The 15,635-nt window shown below is 39.1% G+C and overlaps 1 protein-coding gene across 2 annotated transcripts; it reads right to left on the minus strand.

Moving 5' to 3' along the window:
* Positions 1-4,219: 4,219 nt before the first annotated feature.
* Positions 4,220-13,564, minus strand: LOC4347955 (uncharacterized). Of its 2 annotated transcripts, XM_015758866.3 has the most exons (8): positions 13,267-13,564; positions 11,208-11,486; positions 10,745-11,004; positions 8,224-8,365; positions 7,638-8,009; positions 7,402-7,533; positions 6,637-6,765; positions 4,220-6,527 (listed from the first exon to the last, which is right to left on the minus strand). In XM_015758866.3, the coding sequence occupies exons 1-8, from the start codon at positions 13,408-13,410 to the stop codon at positions 4,455-4,457; spliced, it is 3,531 nt and encodes a 1,176-aa protein (XP_015614352.3). In that variant the 5' UTR covers positions 13,411-13,564; the 3' UTR covers positions 4,220-4,454. The 2 variants fall into 2 exon arrangements, with proteins under 2 accessions (XP_015614352.3, XP_066160789.1); XM_066304692.1 differs by lacking the exon at positions 6,637-6,765.
* Between the last annotated feature and the right edge of the window lie 2,071 nt (positions 13,565-15,635).

Raw genomic sequence — 15,635 nt, forward strand, 5'->3', positions numbered from 1 at the left:
TATGGACTACTTATGTATTATTTTTTGTATTTTTTAGCCAACAGTTATTTAATCTCCTGTATATGTACATAGAGTAATAAGGTATTAGTTTTTTAAATAAAATACATCTAATCTAATGGTCTAAAATAATGCGCCGCGTCCCCGTTGACTGATTTTTTTCAAGGGCGGATGCAGAAAATAGTATAAGTGGGGGCTAAGGATCTACCGCTTAGGTAGACTAAGGAAGTAAAAAGTGTTAAAGGGGCATTTGCCCCCACTCGCTGCAAAATTGAGTGGGGGCCAAGGGCTCCGCTTGTTACACTCTAGATCCGCCCCTGATTCTTATGAATGTTTGTTAGGGCTTACTACTGATGACGATTATCGGTGGTGTCTTTTGAATGTTTGTTAGTACTTACTACTGATGAAGATTATCGGCGGTGAGTTGGAGCATGTTTGTAATGTTAGTACTCCCTCTGTTTTATATTATAAGACATTTGAATTGTTAAGTTTGATCAAAATTATAAAAATTTTAACAACATCTAAAATATGAAATTATATCATTAAATCTAACATTGAATATATTTTCATGTTAGTTTGTGTTGAAAATACTAGTATGGCCTTGTGTAGTTCCCAGAACAAAAATTTTCACGTGGTCACATTGAATGTTTGGACAAATGCATAGAGTATTAAATGTAGAAAAAAACCAATTACCCATATTACGTGTAAAGTGCGAGACGAATCTTTTAAGCCAAATTGCGTCATGTTTTAACAATGTGGTACTATAGTAAACATTTGCTAATGATAAATTAATTAGGATTAATAAATCATCTCGCAGTTTTCTAGCAGAATGTGTAATTTGTTTTTGTTATTAGACTATGTTTAATACTTCATATGTGTATCCGTATATCTGATGTGATAACCAAACTCAAAAATTTCCCCAACTGAACAAGGCCTATGTTTTTCTAAAAATTTAGTCGAACTTAAAAAAAATTGACTAGTACTTATAATATGAAACGGATGGAGTATCTATTTTTTAGATTGGTTGGATTTTATCTCTTCTTTATCTTTATCCTTAGTATTTAGAATAAAAACCCGTAATAATGACGATGAGTCTTAAACGATCAAAGGTTCAAGAAGATCATCTGTACTAAATCATTAGCCACGAGAAAATATGTTTTCCTCAGCTAGTCAGCTAGGAGGTCATACGTTCAAGTCCTAGTTCTTCATATATTCTTTTCTTTCGGAATTACTAAATAATGATTTTTTCATGTTTGATTGTGGTCATCGTCGTACTTCTCGCTGCAGTTACTCTTGTTTGCTGTGCCGGCTGGAAGGCCGCTTCCTGGTGGTGGGCGGCAGGGAAGAGGGCTCGCACGGTACACCCCGTCGACGCCGCCAGCACCGCTGTCGCCGTCGTGCCAACTGCCTAAAGTACTACATGTTACTGCATGTACAGTATATAGTATATATAGTGTGTTGCTGTCATAGTGTGCCTCATCCTATGTGTTAATAGTGTGGTATTGCAATAAGAAAATGTACTGCATGTTACTGCAGTAAGTATGATTATGTATGTTTTTTTCTTGAACAAATTATGTATGTGTTGGTGCCCGTAAAACTGCATATTACTGCAGAAGTAAACGGATGTCTAGGCAGTCCCACTTGCCGTGCCTTTCAATCAACTTGCTAAGATAGATTCTTGTACGTCTTTTGGAGTGTGCTTAGTTTACGTCAAAATTGAAAAAGTGAAAAACCAACGGTAATATTTGGTTAAATTTATGGAGTGTTATATTTTATATTTAAATAATAGAAAATTATATATAAAGATCATCGGTTTTTTCAATGGTATTATGTACGTATATTTTTTTTTGGCTTTGTTGTTTTTTATATTTTTTCAATGGTACTAAGTACTTATGTTGTTTTTGGCTTTATTTATTTTAAGCAAGTCAGTGCGTAGGTCTTTTTTTCTTCGATCAACATTATGTAAACTTGATTGTTTTTTAGTCGTACTTAAGTATTTATGGAGTACTTATGTTTTCCGTTCTTTTTCCGCCCGTTCTTTTTCCGCCCAACAGTATGTTATTCGTTTCCTTTTAAATAAAATACGTCTAATCTAATCTAATGGTCTAAATTATTGGGTCCACCGATTTAAGTGAAAATCGACGGTGAGATTAGACATTGCTACATGGCGGTCTAAGAGTGTTTGTAGAAGCGCCACGTGACGGCTTGAGAGCGTTTGTAGAAAGTTTAATGGATTTTTAGTATCTAATCTAATATAATGGTCTAAATTATTGGGTCCACCGATTTAAGTGAAAATCGATGGTGAGATTAGACATTGCTACGTGGCGGTCTAGGAGCGTTTATAGAAGTGCCATGTGATGGCTTGAGAGCGTTTGTAGGAAGTTTAATGGATTTTTAGTATATAATAATAGATAATAGATAGATAGAAGATAGATGATAGCCGTACATACGTTGAAAATTTTGTGCTACCTCCGTTTCATACGGTAAGTCTGTCAAAGTTATGGATTAGGCATATGCCAACGTAGGGATGTAACGGACCTTGCCAACATATATAGGGCTTGAATTGATGAGGCTAAAGCGGGTTTTTACATATGTAGTTTTGTTTCCAGAAGTCACAAACTGAGCCAAAGACTAAATAACGAACTTCTGAAAGACCAAGGGCCTGTTCATTTTCCAAAAAAAACCTTACCAAATTTTGGTAATGCCAAAATTTTGGCATAGTTAATTTTGGCAACTTGCTAAAATTTTGACAGGATTTCTTATATAGTTACCAAAATTTAGCAGCAAACTAAATGTAGCCACTTTTTTGGCAACTTTACCAAAATTTGGTAAGATTGAAAATGGCATCAAAGTGAACAGGCCCCAAAACCGAAGTACAATAGAAAGAAGGGAAAGACACTCTTGTTCGGTTTTTGGTACATTTTTGGCCATCTCTAACTCGTCTAGTCCAAACCAGCAAAATAAACACGCTACAATCAATTTAGCTAAGCTCCATATTGAGATGTTGTAAAATGATGTTTTTTTATCCTCACTACGGTGCTCTTTACTGGTAGTAGAAATCAATCTAAACCGTTGATCTCATTTGATCGAAGGCTTTAGATCTATTTGTATTATCATCCCAGTTAGCGGTAGTAAAAACATGGATGAACATTATTGTTAGAAATGACTAATCGTCATTTAGCAGTGACTAATCTTTTTTTTCTCCTTTTTTAGCTTTTTCGATGAAATATGAGCGATGCTAGCGCAATAGATAATTATATATCGATTTAGCCGGGAATACACATAAATGATAAAGTAACTTCTAATTATTATATTAGTAAATTATTAATTTATCCATAACAATACTGGCCACTAGAAAGCACCGGAGCATAGCTCAAATATATTTAGGGATCGGATACAACTGAACAGACCCACGGATCCACATATAGTTTACTTTTATGGTTTGTACATAGGTTCTCCGTAAAAATGGTCTATTCGGAGGCTGCCACTTTGCGTGCTTAGATATATTTCATAGCCAATACTCCCTCCGTCAGTCCGTCCCATTTTAAATGCAACCATAAGTTTTGGCGCCTAATTTTGATTGTCCGTCTTATTTGAAATTTTTTTATAATTAGTATTTTTCGTTGTTGTGAGATCATAAAACATGAATAGTAATTTACTCGTGACTTAAGTTTTTAAATTTTTTCAAATAAAATGGATGATCAAAATTGGATACGGAAAACCATAGCTGCACTTAAAATGGGACGGAGGAAGTAGATCACAACCAAAATCACGGTGATTGATGACCTGCCATGAACAGCACCTTTCAACTTCAAAATCCATTCAGCAGATGCGAACGAGCCGATGGCTCGGTGAAGTGCTCACCACCCACGTTCTAGCGCTACTCGGCGCAGGTTTCGCACCGGGAGGGTACACATGTTTATGGGACTGTACGTTTCCACGTCTCCAATCTCAATTCTAGCGTGTTAGGGATGCGCAAGCGTGTGATGTGGTGTGTTCGTGAGCGTCCTAAATTGTACCCTCTCAAAAAAAAAAAAGAAAACCATTCAGCAGATAAATTCACGGCGATCGATGGAAGATTGTGTGATGGTTGGTACCCACCAATTGAACTTGATGCGTCCATTTATCACAGCAAAACATGTCAACAGCGTCCACCAATCTACGTACCACCTTTGCTGAAAATCTGGAACAAACATAGTAATACGGTAGAAAAGCAACGGTGGAAAACGGGACAACAAACATTTAACATATCTCAAAATTTAGAAACTATACCACTCACTATCTTTGCAATTTCCTTACACACAAGGGCAACCAAAACAAATGGAAGAAGAAATAAATAAATATTCGAGGGAACACGGTAAAAACCTCGAGGTAACTTATTTTGTTTTTGTTTTTTTGGAGAATACAAATCACTCGCTATGTATTGTTCTGTGCCAAATAATAGGCGCGTCTGTTGTCTAGAAGAAGGGAAATTCCACTCCAGTCCTTGCAGAGAACAGGTTGTACTCCTTTATGTTGGTCTCCTCCCTTGAGCAAGGCTGAGCTTTTTGAGCACTTGGAGTTGGCGATCTCGACGCCAAACATCCTCCACTCACCTCGTCTTCAGATGATGCCTGGGCAGGCGAGGATATGGGAAGGTTGAAATGGAACAACGAGAAAGGCACAGAGCCATCTTGCGGCTTCTTGTTATCTTCTGAACAGCCGTTCTGAGGATCAGGATCCACCCGCTTCGGCTCAGGAGGAAGGGTATGGCGATGCTGCCTGTCTGGTTTTACAATGACAGGGTTTATGACTTCTGGCGCTCCATTTCTAAAGAGCGCAGCAGTTGGCACCATGGCATTAAAGTTCACCGGAGTCTTATGGACTGGCTGTGCAGGCACATAACCAAATTCAGGACCTGCATAAGGATGCACATTACTGTACTGCATTGGGAAGTCAACACATTGGTTTCCAGCCACACCATATCCAACAGCATTTGGGTAGAAATGACCAGGTTGAGGGTATGCTAGGTATCCATTTGTTGGAACTGACATGTGATGATTATGGAAACCCATCAAGGTTGACGGGTATGGAGCTGCATGAATCTTTTGCTGATGTAACAGCTGCTCCTGGAAAGGGGTCACACCAAACCCAAATTGATTGCCATCAGAAGGGTGAATATTCTGTGGCTGGTATTCTCTGAAACCATTTCCTGCGCACATTTCAAGTAATGAACGCGAACCGTTCTTGGTTGGTGGATTGCCTGGGTTGCTATTGTTCCTTTCTGAAGATCCTTCTGAATCAGAAGTAGACGAGGATTCCGGATTCTGAGCACTCAATGAGGTCATGCTGCTCATGCTACTATCTCTGTCTCCCTCGCTTAGACATGAAGAGCTATCTGAACTGGTCATGTTTGCTGTCTGACCACCATCTTTGGTAAAGCAGCTGTCTGGCTTGTTCACCACAGGAGGTTCACTATTGCAAGCAGCTTGATTATTTTCACTGCTTTCACATGGCTGATCTGTTATCGATTTGCAAGCTTCTTCAGATCTATCAGAGGAAGCTTCAGCTAGTTCTTCATGCTCCGAGCCAAGTATTTGGCTACAATTGACAATATCCTTTGAACACCCCACTTGATTGGATCGATCAACACCGCTAACTGTTTCAGAAGAACCATTCGAACTCCCTAAGCTAGCTTTCTTTCTAGCATCCATTGGCTCCCATACTTGTTTTGGAGCTGCATTCTTGTTTGGCGTACTACCAACTCGGCTTCCTTTTGACACTATGAAGCTATCCAATGGATAGCACCTGCGGTACTGTAACCAGGGCTTCTCAACCATTGTTTTCCTGGACATCTTCATCTCTCTACTTGATCTAGCTGTTGGAGAAAAATACCCATAATCTTCCTGCTGGCCACAACTGCAGGCATTGTACTCATACCTTTCTCTTGTCCGGTTATTCGCACTGAACAAAGAGTTGCAGCCTCTACCTGCATTCCTTGCCCTCTCCCTAGATTGCCAGTGAATATTTCCAACACCCCCAGTGTCATCTTGGCAATCTTCATACCAAAAACCAGTGGTCTGTTCTTGAAGGGAATCCCTTCTAAATCTGAGTTTCCTCCTTGAGGATGTAGATTGTTCACACATGAAAGAACCATTGCAATCTGATGGAATAAATTCCAGTGTTGTACTGCAATGAAACTCATTGCTTTGTCCATCACTTTCCCTTGTTAGAGATTGATCAACACAGGTATCAGGAGAGAACGATTCCGTGACCACAATACTATCTTTATCTTCATCATCGCTAGCTGAGTATTTGGAGTGGGCAATATCTGGTGACTGATCATTAATTGGTGTTGCTGAGTTGCTCAGGGGTGATGACGAGGTACCAATGTAAGGTTTCAATTGAACTGGTATCTTTTCTTTCTCCTTTTCCTTTTCTTTCAAACGTTCTTTTCTTCTAAGCTTCTTTTCTCTCTCCTTTGTTCTCCTCCTCTCCCTGCGCTCTTCTTCTTCACGCTTTTCTTTCTCTTCTTCCTCAAGAAGCTTGGTCTACAAGGCAAGTTAATCGAATTTACTACATGTCAACTAAGGCACAACAAATCCTAACAAAAGTTGCTCCCTCTCTCTTCTTCTACACAACAAAGTATGTGTAGCTCACCTGTTTTTCCAATGTAATTATTTCTTTGCAGGCAACATGAACCCGCTCTTCCAACAATTTTAATGCAAGGGACACAAATACGCTATGTGCATTTTGTTGTGCCGTGGCTTCCCTCAAAGATTTTTCAACCTTCACAGGAAAAACAATGTTTCCTATGTCAACACGAGATGATGCTGCAGGCTTAAGTACGACTATCTTAAAAAGAAAAGAGGAAACAACAATAGCTTGACACGTGTGCTGATTACATTGACCATGAATGTTTGGTACATTGAAGAGCGAGTACAATCTATCTATACACTGGAGAGTGAGTACAATCATCTAATGTCATAAACAGTTCAATGAACTAGTTAAGAACATACTATGTCGCATGATTTAATCAACTATGTTGGCTATTCTAATACAATACATATATTACATATATTGTGATGAGTATGAATAAAGATTAGTTCATCTAGACCACAAAGAAAATCATCCTTTGAAAAGGGTAGTTTTATATTAAAAAAAGTTCTTTTAGAATACCATGTCATATTTTCATAACTTAGCAGTAAATGCTAAACATCTTAATGACACTGAAGCGATAGTCATATGCTAAAGATCCTAGTATATATATTACACAGAAGACATCGATATTGTATACAACAACAATGATACTTCAGACGCAGATCATAAATTTAGAAAAGTGTTTGCTATATATACAGCTAATATCACAAAAAAAACATGTATCTTTTAGTGATTAGGACTTAGAAATTGCATGATATACACTACCTGTTCTTTGAATATCACTGCAGCAGCATCCAAAAGAAACTCTCTGGCAAGTTCAGGACTCTTAGCATGCTTCTGTGGATGAACACCATCGACATCAGTATCATTTCCATCCCTGTCCATAGCATCATCTTCCTGCTCATGTATAACAAATTAGACTATATGAATTGGCAGACCATCAACATGGACTAACAAATGTTCTGATCATCCTAATCTTATTACTTAAGAAATGAGCTTACATCCTCTTCCTCAGCTTCTTCAGCATGCTCAAAGAAACTTTGAATGCTTTCTCCCTTAGTAATTGTCACAAACCCATCCCCCACGATCAGCCTGCGGTGAACACATGATTGGCCCTTCAAGGCATGGGCCTTCACATAGAAATCTGTGTTCTTGTTATCCGCATAATGCGCTCTCAGAGTAACAAAATAATCTTCAAACTGGTCAAGATCAAGGCCCTTCCTGTGCACTTGCCCATTCATCCCCACAGCTTCAAATCCTAGTATATCAGATTTCCCTTTTTCTGTTCCAACAGCAAACTCAAAACGATTATAGGACTTATCTTGATCCAAGAAAGATTGGCGGCAATCAACTAAGACAGCATCCTCAAACACCTGAAAATATAAAATGCCAGATGTTAACCACCTACAGGCAAACTCCATGTCATCTACTGTGCAATTAAAAATGGGAATGCAACTCCTTTTAGTCTTATTTTCCATAGTTTTACCCTTATAAGGTTTTGCTAGCTGAGTGTATTCGAAGAAGAGAAAGCAGAAACAAAGAAAGAACAATTGTGAGAGTGCATATAGAAAGGAGCACCATCCTTACCTCACACCGGAAAGCTGTATCAGTAATGCAGAACCAGCTAGTGCAGTGATGTTCCCGTCGCAGACGCTTTAATTCTTTCAGTTCCTTAAATTCACGAATGACATTCCTTCGGCAATCTCTGCAAAATCTTTTGCTGTCGAACCTGTCCAGATATTCATCCACAGAATTAGCTAAATATTACACACCAAACCAGCCTGTGAAGAGCATAAAAGTCTATTAAGCATTCTTCCAATCACAAGTCGTAACTATCCCACATATACTAAGGGTGGTTGGAGGGATATCCTTAGATAGGAGTTGGCGATCCAACTTTTGAGTGTGTTTGGTTGGTGCCTTGGTGGGCAAGGGTGGATGGGGTGGTCAGGAGAGGGAATATTCCACGAAGATGCTGGATGAGCTCATTTGGCCCACCTTTGCTAATCTCAATTCATTACTACCTCCGTCCCATTTTAAGTGCAGTTGTGGGTTTCTGTGTCCAACGTTTGACTGTCCGTCTTATTTGATAAGTTTATGAAAAAATAAAAAAAAATAGTCACACATAAAGTATTATTCATGTTTTATCATCTAATAACAATAAAAATAGTAATCGTAAAAGTTTTTCAAATAAGACGGACGGTTAAACGTTGGACATAAACAATGCAAAACTGCAGTCTTTCTGGGACGGAGGTAGTAGTAATTTATTAGCAATAATTAATAACTTTTGTTGTTAATTACTCCCTCATTCCCACATTGATCATCATATAATGAAATTCAAAATCTCTCAAATTGATCATCATATAACTGCATGGACATGGATTTCATCGAAATAGAATTAATGCAGCATGGGAGAATGTGTGAATGCTAGGGTGTAATTGGCATGGTGTTTTAATCGATGCATGCATTGTGGGAGAATGTGTGCATGGTATCTTGATTGATGCGATTTAAATTATTCTTGGTCTTGAGGTTTAGTGCTTTACTCCCTCCATTCCATAATATAAGACACAACTACTTTTTTAGATGTTTCATAATATAAGGCGTGCATGCATGCATGCATGCAATTAGTAACTCCTCTCCACTAAATTATTATTTTTTAAATCCTCCACCTTCGAGATCTCTAATTCTATTGGGTGTATTATATTTATTAGGGTGATCCAAACTAGGAGGTGATAATAATTGTTTCTTGATCTTTGGGTTAAGGATGGTTGTGCCTTATATTTTGGAAGGGAGAGAGTATATACAATTAATCTATTTTGTTGTTAATTAGTATAGAATATGCTAAGATTAATGATAATTAATATACTTTCTTATTAATTAATAGTTTATTGTTATCAATCCATCCATCCTCATCCATCTAATCATACAAGAAACTGGATGGCCATATCCACGCAACAAAACAAAAAGTTGGATCACCATATCCCTGAAAATATGGATGGCCATATCCTATCCAACCTTGGCCATGAACCAAGCATACCCTAAGTGAAATGCAGTCACTCGGAACATAGCAGACCAAAAGTTTCCCACAAAGTCCGGATATAAAAAACATATTATTGCAACTATACTACTACCTCCGTTTTTTAATAGATGACGCCGTTAACTTTTTCTCACATGTTTGACCATTCGTCTTATTCAAAAATTTTATGCAAATGTATAAGATATAAATCACACTTAAAGTATTATGAGTGATATAACAACTCATAACAAAATAAATTATAATTACGTAAATTTTTTGAATAAGACGAATGGTCAAACATGTGAGAAAAAGTCAACGGCGTCATCTATTAAAAAACGGAGCGAGTATGTAGTTATCCTCATAATCCGATTTAGAAACTGCTGGTAAGCAGTAACTATTTGAATAGGAAAAAAAACAAATATCCTTTTTGAATCACAGAGAAACATCGACTTCTACCAAAGTACACAAAATTGCACACCAAGGTACCATAGCACTTACATGAACCATACAAATCTAACCATTTGTAAATAAAGCTTTCGTTTTCCTAGTGCAATGATGCATTATTGCTTTATAAGTAACGAGAACTAATAAAAAAACGACTAATAGTACTCCCCCAAACATTAAAAACTCAAAAGACGCCCTCATCAGATCAAGGAGCAAATAGATAAAGCGATGTAACAAAAAACCTCCCTTCAATCACAAATGTAGGGGGAAATTTTGTCTTGGACATGTACAAAGGAGGTTTTGGATAGGACTAAATTACCATAATATATTAGCTCTAAGCACAACATTCAATGGAAGCATGCAAGGAGGCTGGAATGTTAGATATGGCCTGCATTTGTGAACAACGCCATTGGAAAAATGCGCCATGCACCCACACAATTATGGATGGAGGCATTAGTACACAAAATCATCCCAATTGATGATAGCATACTTGTGTTGACAGTAGTTGATTCCTTACTGGGGAAAGCAAATAAAGTTTTTGGGCTATTATACTCTTACTCCAGCTAGATAGATTTGTTCACATGCTTAACTGTGCATCAATTTCATGATCTTTAATCTTGTATCAAACAAACTGTACTTGGTTGCACTCACCTATGCATAAGTCTTTCAATGAAATCTTCTTCCCTCATCCGCAGAAGAGATGATCTAGTTTCTTCACACAGGTCAAACCAGTAACCCACCAGAGCATCACAAGAAAGGCGTGCAGTGTGCAAAGCACATGTGTCTCGTGTTCCATGCCCCCTGCCATAATTAGCTATTACTGGGCTAATCCACCCTCTTTCTCCTCCACCACATGCATCAGGATAAAGCATTTCCCGTTCACGCTCCCTCGCCCGTGCATTGTCAAATATCTATTAAAAGAGTCAAATTAATTCGGAGAAAATTAGAATGGTTAAATTAGTGCACCCTAACCCAGCATCATGCAAATATTCTTTTAAATGAACAGGCATGGTCTAGAGAAAACTTCAGTAGTGTTCTCAATAAATTGCTAACCCAACAAGAACAAGTAGAAAAATAGAAAAGTATAAAACCATAAGGTGTTATTCAGGCTTACATTCTGGAGTACATGAAGGGAATTTGTATTTATGAAGCAGTCAAGAAGAGTCAGGAGGCCATCCTTTGTTGTCGAAAGGCCTCCCCAAGAATCATCTTGTACAACACCTGGACCTTTTTGTTGCAGTAACTTCCCATGCATGACCATTTGTGTGAAACTTTCTAAAAGCAGCCCATTGCACCTTGAACAGTACAAATTCCTGCGTGCATGCTCAATGAGAGTCTGCTTATCGATCCTGAGGAGCTCATGCCGTGCTTGAGGCGACAAGGCACTCCAGAACTGGGAAAAAATGGAACTCACATCAATAAAAATGATCGGTTCTGTTAGTAAAATATGATTTTTTAGATCTTCCATTACTCCAATAACAAATCAAGAAAGCTTAAACAAGTAACCTGTTCTTGCAGGAGAGATGATAGTAAACATTTTCAAATAAACTAGGAAAAATATAGTGCAATGAATAATATAAACATCAACTATCAGCTTAATACATGTATAACATTATCCAGCATAGACCATCAAAGTGTGACATTTCTACAAAAAAGACAAACTGTTTGGTGGGTCTGCAAATTACATATTGTTCAGCATCTATAGCATAAAGAAACAAGTTCGGAATTGTGGGTAGAGACTCCTCATTCTTCCATAGAATGATAGAATGTGAGGTGTAAGGCAAGTTCATTTACGCCATTTAAGTCAGGAGTCATGATGGCCTTAAGTTCCCAAACCAAAATAAACAAATATAAAGATGATAATATATTACAAACAAAGAAGGTGCTATGCATTCTCTACTCTTGGTGCCATTAACATTATAGCAACTCAATCTACAACAAGGCCAATTCGAAAGAATGATAGGAAAAAAAAATGATCATTCTAAACAGAGAGAACCAAGGTCTATCATTGTATAGCACAATACAGCAACTGTTACTCCAATAAAAGATTGAAATGATCTAATTCATCAGATCCAACCAAAGCAGTTAGAGACTTAGTATTTTTCACGCAACAAAGAAAAATGTATTGGAGTATATGTTGATACCCAAATGTTTTGGATTCCTGGGTAGAGAATATTTGAGCGAAGAGCAAGAAGCACAGATACTAATTTGAGGTGAAAGGGACTAAACAGCACCTACTCCTTACATTACCAAGTATAAGCATGTACTGAGATATCAGGGAGGACCGCTTTGTAAGGTATACGAAGTAATGATTTTCTCTTGAATAGGTAACTCATAATTCTAGGAAAAATAAGCATCACATTTAAAGGTCTAGGCAATAAATTATGAATTGCCAAATGCAGACTATAAGAATCAAGCCGTATGGGTAGAACTCCATATAAGAGAATAGCACATAGCATGAATCACTACATGACTTTTGGTTAGTAAAATACTAAGGTCAAGTCATAGTAGGTTATAATCGAATCATTTCAGTGGCGCCTCAGCAGTGCAGAGAGTAACCAAGGAAAATGGAAATCCGGAGCACATACCTACGATCGTAACCCAAACCCCAAATCAAAGGTTTCAGTAGTAAGGTACAGTCGATGGTGAGATGGACGGAAGAGAAGCGTAACGGCTAGGCCACCACTGGTAACAGTCCATGACTGGCCCTTAGTAAAGGGCCAATAATTACCCTATCACAGTTTCAGGTTGCTCTAACTGGCCCAGTCAGCTAGCTGAGAAGCACCGGCAGTAAGTGCGGCCAATCGTTGAAAGAGGACAAAGCAATCGGATAATTCGCATATCCGCGTTAAGGCAGGCAGTGAAATACAGCCGTTTCGCCTGGCGAATGCACTTAATAGCCCCCATGGGGAGCTCACGCCGACTGCGAGCAAGTCCACAATCTAATGAATGATATACAGCAACCGGGAAGCGTGGCCGTGTAAGCATCATCCCATATCGACGACCAATCAAATCCAATACCCCAAGCTTGGTACGGACATGCGGGCGTGGAGCTAGGCAACGCGAGAGGCACAGTGAAAAAGTCAGACAGATCCGCGTGAGCTAGACGGCGAAGCCCCCAGATCCGATCGAGGCGAGCTGAGTCCTTGGGGGCGTGGGGCGTGGGGAGATACCTTGTCGAGGCGGTCGAAGGTGATCTCGTCGCGGCGGCGCGACCAGATCGCGGAGGAGGAGGAGGAAGAGCTGGAGTTGGATGAGCATGATGAGGAGGAGCAGGGCGCCGCCGCCGCCGCATCCGCGAGCATGGGCGGCGGCATGTGGGCGGCGGTGGGGGCGGTGGTTGGTCAGAGGCGGCGGTGCGCCATCGGAGGCGAGGGATCTGACGGCGCGGCGAGCCGAGATGCGAGGCGAGGCGAGGAGGAATGAACAAGGGTTTCTTCTTCTCTTGTTTGTTGTTGTTTTTGCTTGTCTGATGAGAGAGAGAGAGAGAGAGAGAGAGAGGGTGTGGTGGGGGTGTTTGACTACTCCTATCAGATAGTGTTATTGGAAATGGGCTCAATTATCTTTTCTTTTCCTTTTCCTTTTGTTATGTTCTATATATACTAAATAATAGCAAAAGCAAAAAACAAAAAAAAAGTGAGAGACGACTAGAAGAAGAGAGGGATCGGTTTGGATTTTTTTTTTAGGGTAAGACAACACACTATTTCCTTTTTTTTTTGTTTGTTGCTTCATGTCTTGCTTTTTCTGTATTTTTTCTTCAATATATATCATCTCTTTATGCAAAGGAAATTTGTTTCTAATGACCTTATCATGTTGCTGGTGAGGTGAGGAGATAGAGAAGTAATATGGAAAAAAACAAGCCATTAGTACCAATTTTCCAACTTTTCTATTCGTCATTTTAGGTAACTACAATTTTTTTATATCTATGTCACATCTTACAACTATGGGATTAAAATCTACTAGCTCCGTCCCAAAATATAGCTATTTCTAGCATATTATCTTGTCCCAAAATAAAGTTATTTCTCCACCTACCTCCTCTCAGCCAATCATAATAATTATCATTCGTCTACTTTCTCTTCTCAACCAATCACACATTTCCCCCAATCACTCTCACCTACTTTTTTAATACCCGTGCCAACCTACAAAATGCTTATGTTTTGGCATAGAGGAAGTAACAGCGACGGAGTTGTCTGCCTTTTGGGGCAAGCTTTAGATTCTAATAAGCAAATAGCGAGTAGCCAACTGGTGAGAATCTAAATAAACTAGATTCATAGCATCTAGTTGATTTTTAGCATCTAGTTGATTTTCTGCATTATAGATTCTCATAATCTCTGTGAGAACCAAGGTTGTTTGGAAAGTGAGAGATTTTATGAGAAGCTGTAGCTGCCAAGAGCTTCTCGAACAAGGCCATCTTCTACATATGTGTGAAATCATGTGATGAACAAATTGTTAAAGGTAAGTATTTGTGGGAAAAAAATACAATGATGTGTTTTCAGACAGTAATCGACAATGTGAGGCCAGTCAGACCTGATAGATGCCGCCGCCGGTCAGACCGACTGTGTCGGTGTGGTCTAACTGGGTTACCCGACGGTCAGACCGGTAGACTCCGGGAGGGAGTCGGTTTCTTGTTGTTTTCGTGGGATTTTTAGATTGCTTCATGTTTAATTGTTTATGACTTCTAGATGGTTTTCTATTCGTATGTGATACTATTTGGGTGCTAGTCAAGTTGGTGCGAACTTGTTCTCGGATATGGAGTTTCTTTTTTGTTCATGTGCAGGTGTTGCTTCAGGTCATGTGAATATAGCCGGTGATGGATAAAAACTATGCATGGGAGAAGTTGCGGCCCAGACGGTCAAGGATATCACGTGGGATACTCAGGACAATGCACGTGGAGGTGAATGTTTCCATATGGCATACACGTGGCGTTGTGTGCGTATAGAAAGATTAGTCAAATTTGGATTGGAGTCCAAGTTTGGAAAGATTGAAGCGTGGAGTTGTATGGGGATGTTGTTTTCTCGGTTTGGTATGTTTTCTATGTGATTAGCAGTACTAGTTCTAGCTAGATTCGTGGCTAGGGGCAGTCACGTTGTGGGTATAAATAGATGAGGGATTGAGGCTGGAATATATTAACTTTTTGGAGAGAAAAGTTAGGGTTTGCTTCGAGGTTTTAATCATAGTTTATGAGTTGAGAGAGGAGTGCTTTAGATACACTTTGTAAACACATTGATGCAATGAAATTGATCTAGTTTTGAGAGTTTTGTCGATACGTATTTTTCTAGATCCCGACAGTTTGACTAGAGTTCATTGGGTGGTCTAATCAGCGGCGTGGCGTCGGTCACATCTCTGGCAGGGAGGCAGACCATCCAGCAGCAAGGTGGAAGTTAGACCGACGGGTGTACATACCGCGGTCAGATCGGTGGCAATCTGGTGATGCGACCAGTGCAAGTTTATCAAGTTTGAGGGTAATCTTTTATTTTCGTTAAAAGTTTTGGGTTTTGGTATTCCAACCATTCATCTCCTTGGTTGGCTTGGTTCTTGCATT

This window comes from Oryza sativa, chromosome 10, assembly GCF_034140825.1.
Source record: "Oryza sativa Japonica Group chromosome 10, ASM3414082v1".
Classification (NCBI taxonomy): Eukaryota; Viridiplantae; Streptophyta; class Magnoliopsida; order Poales; family Poaceae; genus Oryza; species Oryza sativa.